Below are 13,465 nucleotides of genomic sequence, written 5' to 3'. Positions count from 1 at the left end.
TGGTTTGGCATCCTTACTGGACTTTACCTATGTGACGCTGAGGGTTGTATGTGTTTTGCTCACTGCTGTATCTCCAGTTCCTATACAATGTTTAACACATGTTAGGTCTTCAGTAAATATTCTTTGAAGGTTGAAGGGAAATTCTTCTGGCTTTATAGCTGAGAAGCTGATATCTCCTCCACTTCCAGCTGAAACCTTGAACCCCTACCTTCCTGGACCCTGAGCATTCCTTAAGTAGGAATATGTAATGGTCCCCTGATCTCTCTCCAAATAAAATCCCTCCCCCTCAAAAGACCCTTCCCCAAAAAAGGGGAAATTGAGAGTCAGCAGCCTTCACTTCCCCACCCACTTCCATATCCTAAAGGAGACAGACAGCAGCTGGCAGCTGGTAGAGAGGAGCCTTTAATGAAAGAGGAGTTGCAGGCCTGGCCCACTACTCTTGCGCCCTTGGAGGGTGGGCAAGGGTGGGAATGTGGGGAGGTAAAAGTGGGGTAAGGGGGAAGCAGGGCAGGTATGGCAGAGTGGAGGGGAAGGGCGCTGCCCACGGGGGCGATCGGCTCAGCTGTTCTCCCAGAAGAAGTTGTTACAGGCCACAGTGAGGGCAGCCACCAGCACTACGTACTCCTGGAAGTCCACCTCCCCATCTCCATTCTCATCTAGCTCCTTCATCACCTTGTCCACAGCATCCGCATCCTTCTGGGTCTGTGCAGGGAGGAGATGGAGAGGTCGGTGTATAGGGAGATGAATATCACTGAGTTAGGGACGTGGTGGGTAGCTCATTGGGGAGAAGGAGGCAGAGATGGGGAGGAGGGAGAACTTCATCTAATTATGGGACTCTTGCTGCCCTCCTCAAAACTGAAACACTTGTGGCTTCCTGTTGCCTACGGAATAAGCTTAACAAGGCAGAGTAATAAGAACATCAATTACCATATGTTGAGTGCCTACCATGTGGCAAACACTACACTAGGAGCTTTACAAGCAATGTCTAATTTAATTCTAACATAGTATGAAGCTGGTTTCATTATTGCTATTCTAGAGAAAAGACAAATTCACAGTTGTTGGTGAAATAATGTGCCCGAAGTCACACAGCTAGAAAGTGGCAGCGTCAGAATTTGAACCTGGGTCTAATAAAACCTCAAAGCTGGTGCACTTTCTTCTGGCTTCTCCTTTTCTGCATCCTTCAGTCCAGTCACAACTACTAAGCATGCTCCATCTTTCCCCCCATGCTCTTGTTTCCATAATGTACCTTCTCCTAAGATAGCTACAGTTACCCTAATAATTTTCCAGTGGAAATCTATGGCTCAGGTGCCACCTCTTTGGAGAAGCCGTCCCACTTCAGTCAGGTTAATATTCTCCCGTAAGCCTTTCCGGCACCTCTGTTAAGGCTCTGCGTGCTTCCTGATGTTCAAGGTTTACTTTCAAGTGTCAGTTTTTCCCTTCTAGACTGTGAGCCTTGTTACTGATGCATCTACATGGGGCCTAGCACTTAACAGGTGATCAGTAAATAGGGCATTTTGATTTGAACCAGGAGGAGTAAGGGGAGCCTGGGAGAGGAAGGAGATGACTGGGCTGAGCCAGGATGGGGTCGGGAGATGGCAGGGAGGTGCCCACTCTGTTCCCCCACCCCTCGCCCACTCCACCCCGTACCCCGACCCTGTGCTCACGTCCAGGAAGCCGGAGAGCTCCGTCCGCAGCAGCTCTTTCAGCTCCTTCTTGCTCAGCTTGTACTTGTCCCCTTCCTTGCCCGAGTGGGCGTGGAACACGTTGATGAGAGTCTCCATCGCCGTCTCCAGCTCAGAGCCCATTGCGCAGCTTACCTACCCACGTCCCACCATGGAAGTGAGCTGGGGACCATGCTCGGGGTATCTGGGGTTCGGGTTCGGGTCCCACAGCTCAAAGAGCTATGAGATCAGAGCCCCACCACAATTTATCTTTTCTGAGATTTTACGCAAACAGATCTAAATCTAGACTTGAACTCTGTGTCCCTCAATCCACATTCCAGCCAGAGGGAGTCAGGGCTGAGGGCACGGCGGTAGAGCAGCTGGAGCTGGGCTGGTGCTAGAGGCCTGCAGTTGACCCTGCAGTGGCTCTGGGCTGCCCGGGCAGACGCTGAGGAGGGTGGGGCAGGCAGGTGGGGGTGGTCACAGGACCCGGCCGGGCTTCCTCTGGCTCTATTTTTACCCTGGACTTGCCTGCCCAGCACAAGCAAGCTCTGCTCTTGGGGGTGGTGGGCTGGGCTCCCCTCTACAGCCTTGACTCTGCTGCCCACCTTGAGCAAGGAGTCAGTCTGGTGCCTCCGGTCAGCCTGGGGAGGGGGTGGTAGTCTGAGTGGGCAGCCCAAGGTTCATGGGGAAGGAGCATCTCACTGCCTTTGAGTTTCCTGTCACCAGACTGGGGGCCTCTCCTGATCCTTCAGTTCTGTTCCCTCCTGAACCTGTCACTTTGGCTTCCCTCCATTACTTCTAGTTTGGTTCCTCTTCTCTGCAGAATCAGTCCTTCCACTGGGTGGTGGTGGGAAAGGGAAGAGTAATGTCTGAGCCTCTTCCCTGGAGTCAGGGCTCCCAGGGACAGGGAGAGGACACATGTGAGATCTTGTCGCTGCTGCTGGCCACTCCCACCCTGAGGCCCAGCCTGGTCGATGTGGGGACGGTGGCATCAGGGAGAATGGGGCTGGTATGTGTTGGGGAGATAAAGGCTAAATGCATGAGGTCCTCCAAGTTCAAGGGGCTTCGAGAGGGGAGGGGAAAAATGGAGAGGTCTGTTGAGAAGAGGGGATTGCTAAGCCAGGGGGCCTCTTTCCCTTGGCCTTGGGACTGTCAGCCCCTCCACAGCCTCAGGGGGTGACTCAGGTGTCTCAGATCAGGTGTCCCCATCCTTCTCCAGGCCTGAGGGGCTGGACAATGGGCCCTGATCGGATGACATCCCAGCTCTTCAATGGTGCCCTTGTGAGTGTCACCTGAACTCCAGACATGAGAAGTGGTTGTCACAGAGACATGAGGGAGATGGAACCCAAGCTGGGGCTGATGGAGAGGATAAGAGGGTGTGTGAGGAGGGGTGCTGGTGGCTCAGTTATCGGCCCCATCCAGGGAGGGCACCTAGAGGTTGCCTGGACACCTCAAGCAGCCTGGGATTTTGCGTAGGGGCCATTCTGAGAGGACCTTGGCAGGGAGTGGGCAGACAGGAAAACAAAGGGAAAGAATGGGGGAAAGAGGAGTCTGGGGATATGGGCCAAGAAAGAGGAGGAGGAGAAAGGGGAGGTCACGTGAAGTGAGAGTTGGCAGTGGGAACAGTACCTAGTGCCCCCCTTCCTGGTATCACATGGTCTATGCTCTGCCACCAACACCACCCACTCTCCCCCGCCCCCCAACTTCCCTAGGCCCCAAGCTTTTGGCAAGGCTGGGTGGGGTGGCAGAGAGACCAAGGCTGGGGTGGGGGGTGGGGTGGGCAGAAGTAGCTGTTCCATCTGCTCTCTTATTCTTACATCACTGGAAACAAGGCGAGAGCTGGGTCCCCTCCCCAGCACCTGGGAGACTGAGGGAGTCTTGGGAGGGCCCTTGAGGGCTCTGTGGTAGGAGGGCCTGGTGTCCTGGAGGCTCAGCGGTTGTGTTCCCCACTGGCTTCCTCATTCACTGAGCTCCCAGATCTCCCTTTGACCTTCCCTTGCCTCCCTCACCACCTTCCAAACACTGTCTCCTCCAAAGCCCAAACTCGTCCCAGACCCACAAGGCACCACAACGCCATCCTCCCCAGACTCTTGGAGCCCTGCTGAAGTCCCCTTCCCTGCAAGCTGGCCAGGGCAGGGACTTAGCACAGATGGGACAGGATACTCACTGTCGGCCTGGGTGCAAGGTGGGAGCAGGTTCCCGGAAAGACAGGCAAGGCTGCAAATGTGGCTACCGGAGCTGTGCGGGGAGACCTGCCTTCAGTCGTCCTTCCCCCGCCACCCCCCCCACCGGCTCCACCCCTTCACAGACAGACACCCAGTGGGGCAAGGGGCCAGGAGTGGACAGAGGCGCCCTCTGTCTCCTGGGCTGGGACAGGCTGCCCTGTGTCCTCTTCTCCAGCCTTGGTTGTCTGCCCCCTCAACTGCTGGGCCCCAACAGGCACAGCGCAGAAGGAAGGGAGGTGGGAAAGGTCTTGGGAGGAAGGAACATGGAGAGGACTTCCCTGCACCCCCCACGCCCCAGTGCTGGTGTGCTGCTAGGCAGGGCAGAAGGCATTCACCTCACTGAGGGGGCTCAGTGAGGGGGCTTCTCTGTGAATAATTTAGTCTTGGGCTCCCTGAGGGGTTTCAGCCTGAGACCCCATTGAGAGACTTCAATCTAGGGTCTCCTCTGTGAAGTCAGCTTGGATCCCCCTCTGTGTTTGTGGGGTCTCAGTCCAGATCCTCTGTGGGGGTCTTGGGCTGCAGGGTCCTTGGCGGGTTCTCATTCTGAGGGGCCCTCTGTGGTGTTTCTTAGAGGGGACCTCTCAGTGTGGAGCTCCCTCAGTTTGTTCTTTTAACCTGCAGTGGCCTCCCCACCTCCCCCGACATACACACCTGATTAGAGGAGGAGGGTGTGGTGGGACTGCAGGCTCCCTGTATTGGAAAGGATGGGACCCCAGGATACCTGCTGACTGGAATCTGACCAGGCAGCTCCAGGCAGGTCCTCCCCTCACCAAGTGGAGGCTGCATGGGCTGGGGCGGTGGGGGGTGGGGGGGGGGCGGGTGGGCGGGCAGGGTTTCTGGCCCGCTTGCTGGAGGTGGGAGCGGGGGCGGGTGTGTGTGTGTGTGTGGAGGCGTGAATGGGCGGTCTCCTTTCTTCAGGATCCACGACGGAAACTTGACACCTCCGGTCTTGGGAGGGGCTCTTTCCTCCCTCCCGGAACGCTTATAAACCTCAGCCCTAGGGCTTCTGCTCGCTGCTCCCCATCTCCCTGCCCCGGTGAGTCGCATCCCCTAACCCTGGAGAAAGCCTCGGGAGCCTCTTCTCCGCCCTGGGCTCCCAGGTCCCTCCCCTTGGAGCCGGCCCAGATGGGGACTCAGGAAATGGCTTTGGGAGGTCCAGCAACAGTCTTTGCCGAGGGGAGGGGGTACGTGGTTGAAGGGAGGACGAGTGGGCAAGTCCCCTTCCCCCAGCCTTGTCCCCCACCCCGCCCAAGGGCTGCGAGTGGAGGTATCGAGCCCTTCCTGGGCGCGGGCAGCCAGGGGAGCCCCATCCAGGACCCCTGTCGCGGGCAGACAGGCGCGGGAAGGGCTGTGGGGTCCTGGGCTCCGCACTCTGCCCGGCTGTCGCCGAGGGAAGGGGGTGGGGTGGGGCCAGGAGGCCGGGTCTGGCCAGACGGAGCCAGCCCTGACCACAGCTGGGCATTTGCCAGACCCTGGGCTTCTCTGCTGGGAAGAGCAGCCAGTGTGTGTGTGGGCGGGCGCAGCGCAGGCGGGTGGAGACCCAGGTCCTTGCACAAACAAGCTTTGGAGACAAACAACCTCATGACCCTTTGAGGCCGGCAAAACTCGAGAAAGGGCCCTTGGGTCTGGACTCCACAGAAGGTCCAGCAGACTGAGAGGACTTCAAGGAAGGATCCCATACTGAAAGCCTCCTCCCAGACAGGGGGCTCTCCAGACTGAGGGGCCATCACGCAGGGGTCCCTGAGACTTCGAAAGGATCCCCAGACTGTGAGACTTAAAGAGGAAGGGGTTTCTGGAAGTGAACGTTCCTTCCCTCACCTACATTGAGGTACCTGGTCCACTGCCCCAAGCCCCATCCCTGCATCCCTGTTCCTTCCCTGCTTCCCCATGAGGTCTCCTCCAGGTAGAGGCCTGAGGTGGACACGCCAGGACAGGGGCACTCTGGTCTCTCCTGACTCTCCCTTTCTCTCCTTCCCCTCCTGCAGGTTAGCTCCGTGAGGACACCAGCTCTAGCCCCAGGGTCATAATGGCAGCTGAGCCACTGACCGAGCTGGAGGTGGCCATCGAGACAGTGGTTACCACCTTCTTCACCTTTGCAGGGCGGGAGGGCCGGAAGGGCAGCCTCAGCATCGATGAGTTCAAGGAGCTGGTCACTCAGCAGTTGCCTCACCTGCTCAAGGTGAGTGGAATCTCTGGGCCTGAGATCTTGGGAGCCAGTGGCTGTAGGACGCTGTGTATGTGAGGTGACATTGCTCAGCATGATAAGGCTCAGCACAAGGTGTCATGGGGGAGGGTGTGGGGACTGCATGTGTGTAAATGGTTCTGGATGTTCTTACCTGGTGTGTGTGTGTGCATAACTCCGTGACAGTGTGCCTGTGAGTGCAAGTGTGTTATTGGGCTTTGCTCTTCCATCAGGCGATGCTGTTGGATTCCTGTTGTGTCTGCTCTGTGCCTCTCTGGTCTCATTTACCCAACACAGGGCTGGACCCAGAGCTGGTTTCCAGAAGATTCATAGACCATCAGAGCTAGAACGAGGCCAAGAGAAAACACAGTCCTGATTCCTCACTTCATGTATATAGAAACGGGCTCAGCTATGGGAGAGGATTTATCAAAAATAATTCTATGAGTCTAATCCTTGGAGTCATAGGATCTCAGTGTAGGAGGGACCAGTAAGTGGTCTGTGATTACTCCTCACCCCTTCTGGGAGTGCCCTCAATAATGCAACTGACAGGATCCTTCCTTCTCTCCTACTCACAGGCTGGAGTAGGGATTCACATTTCATCTGCTCTGGGTTGGCACATCATCCCAGGCTGTTAACAGTTTCTCTTACATCCTTTCTGAAAATTCACAGGCACATAAAAGTGTGTGAATATAGATTTTTTAAAAAAACACAAACAGTTCTGAAATTCATAGTCTTATCATCTTCAGTATCTCCTACACCCTTAAGACTTTCCCCTTCTTCCTTTCACAGGAAACTTAAGGCTCTCCCCTAAAAATGCAACATTCCCTGTAGTCTTGTTAAATAGTGAGTGTTTTCTTCTCCCAAATCCAACTCCCTCTGGGCCTGGAGATGCAGGTAGTGACCTCTTTGCTCTTCTTGCTGCTTCCAGATCTTAGTTTCTTCCTGTTCCTAAGACGTCCAGCTCCTTGAAGCTCCTATGTACCCGCCTCCACCGTTCTTACTGCATTCCTTCCCGCCCTTCAGCTCTGGCTGACTGATTTCCTTCTCATCACTGCTGCTGCCGTTACCTTCAGTATCCACATGGACAGCTCATCCAGCATCCAGGCCTCTCAACTTCTTGAACTCCTCACTTTCAAAGATTCTATCTTCCTGCTGCATCCCCCCCCCCCCCCGTTCATTCTTCAGCTCTTATTACCAATGTACCACCTCCGGAATCTCAATTCCAGGACTCTCTTTCTCTGTCTACCACCTCCTGTTATCCCAGTTCTATTCCTCTGTTTCGTTCCTCCTCTCCACCATTTCCTGACACCACTGGGACCTTCAGTCTCTTGACCCTATCACTTTTTCGCCTTCCATCACCTTCCCTCATGACCTCATTTCCCTCCTTACTCAGCTGGGTTCTAAGGTTCATCATTATAATCATACCCTTAACTCCCTTGATTCTCTTTCTCTCTGTCCTCTCTCTGGGTTGGGCAAAATCCCAACTTAGGTTAAATGCAACATTTCACCTCCATTAACTTGCTGGTGAAACCCACCATTCTGCGTCTGCACCATACAGCTGAATCTGGCTGGAGACGAGCGCACTGCCATGTTGACTTGTCTCATGTTAAATCTATAAGCCCAAAGCCCAACAGGACCCTTAGCAATGCCTGGCTGTTCAACTACGTTTCCCTAGTGGGTTCATTGACCATCTTTCGGATGGTTATTTCACAGCTTTCCCTTTCTCCTCGAACTCCAGTGCCTCTTTCCACATTTGCTTTCTTAATGAGAAAATTTCTCATGAATTAAATAAGAACAATCAGGAAACTTCTATGTGCTCCCTCCCCCTAATCAGCCAATCCATCAGCACATTCCCTGCCTTCTTTTCTGTTACTGTGAATGATCCGTCTCTGCTCCTAAGGCCAGCCCCTCCACTGGTGCCTTAACTCCCATCCCTACTCATCCACTTAAAGATGCTACTGTTTCCATTTTTACCTTTCTTTCTTTTGTCACATTTACCCTCTCTACTCAGTTGTTCTGATCAGTTTACAAACACGCTTTTTCAAGCCAAATATCTCCCAGCTTAAAAGAAAACTTCGCTTGACTTTGTAACTCCCTCCGGCTATGCCTTATGTCTCTGCTCCCCTTTGTAGCAAAACTCCTCAAAAGCAGTGAGAGTTACTTATACTTACTGTCTCCACTTTTCCTCCCCTGGTTAGAATGCTCATTCCCCAGCTATCTCCTAGGCTTATTCTTTATTTGACTCAGATTTCTGCTTATATGGCAAATCCTCAGCATGAGCTTCCTTCACCCCTGAGTACAGAAGTCACCTCCTTGTGCTCTGTTCCTTTGCCCTGGGATATTTTCTTTCAGAACACTTCCATCACAGCTTAGCCTCCTTTACATAATTATATGTCACTAAGAAGTAACATATAATTGCTTTCCTTTCCATGTAGGAAACAAGTCTTTTTCCATGAAGGAAAGGAACCTGCTCACTGTTTTACCTGCAGCACTTAGAGTAGTGTCTGACTCCTAGTAGGTGCTCAATAAAGTATGGAGGGTATCTGGGAGATAGTAAAAAAGTTGAAAAAAAATAAAATTGTTGAGTGAGTGAATAAATAAATGCATCTTACCTACTGTTCTACAAATAGCTTTTTAAAAATGTAACAATGCATATAGGCTATTTTCCCATTATAAAAAAAATGATGCACTGTATTCTAATATGTAACTCACCACAAATTTATGTAGCTAATCCTCTATTGAGGAATATTTCTCTTCTGTCCACTTTTCCACTTTTGCAAACATTGTTATTTATGTATCTTTAAATACTTGGAGGAAAATATTTATAGGGTAAATGTCTGGCAGTACAAATATTAGGTCAAAAGGCAGGTTGTTCTTAATTTTTACAGATATTATCAATTTGCCTCCCAACAAGATTGTGCTAATTTTCATGGCCACCAAGAGTGCATGTGACTGCCTGTTTCCCCTGTCCTTGCGTGAGTTTTTGCCAGTCTACTATGTAGAAATCTTGTTCTGATTTACACTTCTTTAATACTGAGTGAAATAGAACATTAAAAAATATTTTTGATAATCATGCATATTGCTTTTTCTGTTGAACTGCTTGAGTTTTTTCTTTTCATATTAATTTATTATGGCTCTTTATAGAATAAAGAAATTAGCCTTTGTCTGTTATGTGTGTTGCAAATATTTCCCCCCAATTTGCCCTTTGTCCTTTGACTTTGTTTTTGGTAGTTTTGGCCATACAGAATATAAGGAATTTTTATGTACTCAGATCTGTCAAACCTTTTCTGAATGGCTTCTGTGTTTTATGCCATGCTTAGAAAGGTCTCCCCCAATTTAACACATTAAAAAAACTCCCAGACTTTATTTTATTATTAAAATTTTCTCACTGATGTGACACATTATTTATTTAATTCTTCTGTATATTTTGGGTCTCTTTGTTCTGTTTCATTCATCTGTTTATTATTTATTTAAAAGCAGCCTCATTTAATTACTGTAGCTTTATAATATACTTTGATAACCTGTATGGTGGGCTCTCCCTCATTATTCTTGTTTTTCAGAATTTTACCAGTGAATTCCACATGTTTATTATTCAAGGAGAATTTTAGAAACATTTAATCCTATTAAAAACATATTAATCATAAAAATTTAATCATATCAAAAAATCACATTAAAAATCACATTAAAAATTAAATCATAAAAAACATATTAATCATATTAAAAAATCATAATCCAGCAGATATGTTAATTGGGATCATATCAAATGTTATTTTAGGGAAAATTGATTTTTTCACACTGTAAGTCTTTCTCTCTAAAAACAAGTCGGCTTTTCTACTTATTCATGCTTCCTTTCATATCCTTCAGTTCACATTTCTTCACAAAAGCTTGATTGATTTCTACATTTATTCCTGAGTTCTTAGTTTTTTTATTACTTAAATGGGATCTTTCATATTGTATGTTTGAACTGGTAGTAGTTTTTGTGTATTAATATTGTCACCATCGCGTCTAATAGTTTTGGGGGAAGAAATACAGAATAGTGTGTGAGAGTATAAGCTCTGAGTGACAGTCTAGGTTCAAATGCAAGGTCTAGCTTGTCATCCCTGGCTAGGTATTTAATCTTTCTGAACCTTAATTTCTCATCTGTGAAATGGACTCATAATAATACCTTTCTTATTGGATTGGTCTTGCGTTCATTCAGTCAATATTTATTGAGCACCTACTGTGTCCTGTCCTGTCGCCGTCCTAGGCTTTGTGCCATAGTGGTGACCAAGCCTCTGCCATGTGCCAGACACTCTCCCGGGCATTGGGATTATGGTGGTGAACAAGATGGACAAGGTCCATGTGCTCATGGAGCCTTTCATTCTAGCAGATTATGAAGATTAAATGATGTAAAGCCTGTCATGTGTTCAGCATAATGCTTGGAATGGTCAGCACTATTGTTGACATGTTAGCCATTATCACTCCTTTGTTTTTTTCTAGGTATACAGTTATATAATTGCTAATGTAATAAGAGGTGAACTTGATTTTTCTTTACTAACACTTATGCCTTTTATTTCCTCCTTTTGACTAACTTATGTTTTCCCCTCCCTCCCGACATAGTGTTAATGGGTCACTTTTGCCTTCCACTGTCAATGCTTATGGTATTTTATAATTAAGCATGATTGTGGCTTTAACAAAAGCCTTGTTCAGCATTTCTATGAAGTAGTTTTGTGCCACCTTTAGATTTGGCAAGTCTTCTCTGCTTCATCCAGATGTTTATTCAAATGTTGAGCACCACACTCTGCCTGAGGCACCCTTGTCTGGTTTGACATCCATCCATTGTTCAGCAGTCAACTTTTTGGTTGTGGTTGTTTATTTGGCAATACATCCTTTGATCATGATGGTCCAGCTTAGAATATCCTTTGGTTTTTGTTTTGTTTTGTTTTTTGACAGGGAGGTAATTAGGTTTATTTATTTAATGGAAGTACTGGGGATTGAACCCAGGACCTCGTGCATGCTAGGTATAGCACTCTACCTGCTGAGCTATACCCTCCCCTCTAGAATATCCTTTGATTTCTGAGGTCTGCCAAGAGACACTTTGTCAAGGGCCCCTTAGAAAACCAGATACTGCGTGTCCTTGCCATTCCCCCAATCTACCAGGCTAGTGACCCAACTGGAAAAGTGAGAAGACAGTAGGTTATGCAAATGGGCAGCCAAGTGCTGTGAACTTCTCCAGCTTTCTGTGAAGGAGGAGGCTCTGAGGGTGGTGAGAGTGGGTTGCTCCATGCCTGCAAGGGCTCCTTGGGTGCAGTGGTATGCTGCAGCCCGCCGTACCTGCAGGTGAGGACCCATTGTGTGCATCGGTTCCCTGCTCTGCACTCAGTGACATCATGCTTGTGGTTCATAATCCTCCATGGTGGGAGTTTTTAGACCACAGCCAACACTGTAACCAGGTTCCCTACCTCCCTTTTCTGCTTCCCCTTGGAGTTGGGCACCTTGGCAGCACTGTCTTGGGGCTGCAGCTTCGTCCTGAAGGTGCAGGGCAGGGCCTGAAGGTAATGGTGATTGGCAATTCTCCCCTCTCTCCATGTCTCAAGAGCCCTCATTTCTAACCCGACTCTTCCCTGTGGTGTCTCCTTAGGATGTGGGCTCCTTAGATGAGAAGATGAAGAGCTTGGATGTGAATCAGGACTCAGAGCTCAAGTTCAATGAATACTGGAGACTGATTGGGGAGCTGGCCAAGGAGCTCAGGAAGGAGAAGGTCCTGGAGATCCGGAAGAAGTAAAGCGGGCTGGCCGGGATGGAGGCAGGCATGGCAGGTCTCTGTGGAACCCTACTCCCCCCCAAATAAAGTTTCCTCCTTGAAATACACGTTTCTTACTCACCGCTCCCCGCACCCCCATCACCAGTTTCTTCTCTTGAGACCAGGGGTGGGAAAGCTCTGCTCTGACCTGAGGGTGATTCCAAAAATTATGAGCCCCTTGAGGACCAGGAATGGTATTCATCTTTGAATATTCTGCAGCATCAGGTCTTGTCCAGGATAGGTGCTCAATAAATAAATGGTTGATGAATGAATATATGAAAGGTAGAGACGGATCTCTGGGGCAGGCGAGGTGACTCATATCCCACCCGGTTCTGAGGGGCTTGATCTTGGCTCCCACTATTTTTATTCTGGGGGTTTTTGTCATTGGCTGGTAATGACAGTGATGAACATGAGTTGGCTTGCCCTGTGCCAGGCGCAGTGCTGAACATTTCTTGCATTCTCTTAGTTAATTCTCACAGCCCTTTGAGGCAGGTACTATTTTTAAGTCCTGTATTAAAGATGAGAAAACAGATTTTAGAGAGGTTAAGTCACAAAGACAAGAATAGTTAGAACTGGGTTGAAATTCCAGAGCCTCCGTGATGGACCTGGATCCTCTCTGGATGGGTACTTGGGGACTGGACCCTCCTCCCCTCTCTCCCTCCGTAGCCAGGGGGAAGCAGATGGATACTTACAGGGTTCCGGGTGGAGGACTGTAGGGTGAGGGTGGCGCGGGGCTGCAGGAAGCAGAACTTTGGGGCGCCCTCGGCGCTGCTCTCCCCGTCCTTCTTGGCTTGAGGGGCATGTGGTTTGCATTGCCTGCCGCCAGAGGGAGCAGGGGCGGGGCGGCCCAGCGGGCGCTGCCTTCCAGGGACTGTCACTGCCTGTCAGGTGTCCAGCTGAGGCAGCTGTTAATCCAGAGGAGCATTTAGGCTGGGAAAAGCTCCCCATCACACACCATTAAAGGGTCCCAGATTGAGAACTTCCATCTAAGTGCCCCCAGACTGAGAGACCTCAGAGGGCCCTCCAGGCTGGGACTCTGAGGGCCCATTTGGCTGACACATTCCAAAGGGGCTCCCCAACATGAGAGACCCTAGAAGGGACCCCCAGACTGACACCTTGAGGGACTTCAGGCTCAGTCACTCTCGGAGAAACCCTCAGATTGAGAGACCCTCAGAAGAACTCAGATTAAGATACTTTGGGAAGGGCCCCTTCATTAGACACACACTCGGATGGAGGCCAAAAGTACAGAGGAGCCCCAGTAGGAGACCCGGGGAGGGGCCCTGGGAGGTATGCTCTGATCTCAGAGTTTAGGAGAGGAGCCCAGAAATTTTGGCTCTGGGCACCGCCCCATCCTTGCCCTGACCCACACAGACTCCCCTGCCCTTCTCCTTTTCTCCTCCTCAGGTGGGGTGGGCCACCAGGTTGTGCTGAGTCTGGACCGGCTCCCTGGGGTGTCATTCTGGGTACTGGATTGTGTGTGTGTGTGTGTGTGTGTGTGAGGGGGTTGCTGTTCAGTCCCTGTGTTGGGGAAGGCATGGGATTCTGAGGGAAGGAGGGAGGGGCAGGCAGCCCAACCAGTCTGGAGAGGTTGTCAGCTGCCATATAACTCGCT

General features: G+C 50.3%; 2 protein-coding genes across 3 annotated transcripts; one reads left to right on the top strand and one right to left on the bottom strand.

Annotated features, from left to right (window-relative positions):
- Positions 1-386: 386 nt before the first annotated feature.
- Positions 387-3,981, bottom strand: S100A1 (S100 calcium binding protein A1). The gene is made up of 3 exons (XM_010954038.3): positions 3,832-3,981; positions 1,665-1,817; positions 387-702 (listed from the first exon to the last, which is right to left on the bottom strand). Exons 2-3 carry the CDS (start codon positions 1,803-1,805, stop codon positions 559-561), a joined length of 285 nt encoding a protein of 94 aa, XP_010952340.1. The 5' UTR covers positions 1,806-1,817; positions 3,832-3,981; the 3' UTR covers positions 387-558.
- Positions 3,982-4,769: 788 nt separating this feature from the next.
- Positions 4,770-11,917, top strand: S100A13 (S100 calcium binding protein A13). 2 transcript variants are annotated; one of them, XM_010954040.3, is made up of 3 exons: positions 4,770-4,925; positions 5,875-6,068; positions 11,692-11,917. In XM_010954040.3, exons 2-3 carry the CDS (start codon positions 5,916-5,918, stop codon positions 11,833-11,835), a joined length of 297 nt encoding a protein of 98 aa, XP_010952342.1. In that variant the 5' UTR covers positions 4,770-4,925; positions 5,875-5,915; the 3' UTR covers positions 11,836-11,917. The 2 variants fall into 2 exon arrangements, with proteins under 2 accessions (XP_010952342.1, XP_010952341.1); XM_010954039.3 differs by lacking the exon at positions 4,770-4,925 and adding an exon at positions 5,040-5,717.
- The last annotated feature ends 1,548 nt before the right edge of the window (positions 11,918-13,465 follow it).

Source organism: Camelus bactrianus, chromosome 21, assembly GCF_048773025.1.
Source record: "Camelus bactrianus isolate YW-2024 breed Bactrian camel chromosome 21, ASM4877302v1, whole genome shotgun sequence".
NCBI lineage: Eukaryota > Metazoa > Chordata > Mammalia > Artiodactyla > Camelidae > Camelus > Camelus bactrianus.
Note: the sequence above shows the minus strand (reverse complement) of the source record. Positions and strands in the feature narration are given on the sequence as shown.

What these genes read in the sequence shown, in the direction of transcription:
- S100A1 (XM_010954038.3), bottom strand. Translation starts at nt 1,805, where the DNA reads ATGGGCTCTGAGCTGGAGACGGCGATGGAGACTCTCATCAACGTGTTC. An exon ending in AGCTCTCCGGCTTCCTGGAC is followed by an intron (nt 703 to 1,664) that starts GTGAGCACAGGG and finishes CTCCCTGCACAG; the next exon opens with ACCCAGAAGGATGCGGATGC.
- S100A13 (XM_010954040.3), top strand. Translation starts at nt 5,916, where the DNA reads ATGGCAGCTGAGCCACTGACCGAGCTGGAGGTGGCCATCGAGACAGTG. An exon ending in AGTTGCCTCACCTGCTCAAG is followed by an intron (nt 6,069 to 11,691) that starts GTGAGTGGAATC and finishes GTGTCTCCTTAG; the next exon opens with GATGTGGGCTCCTTAGATGA.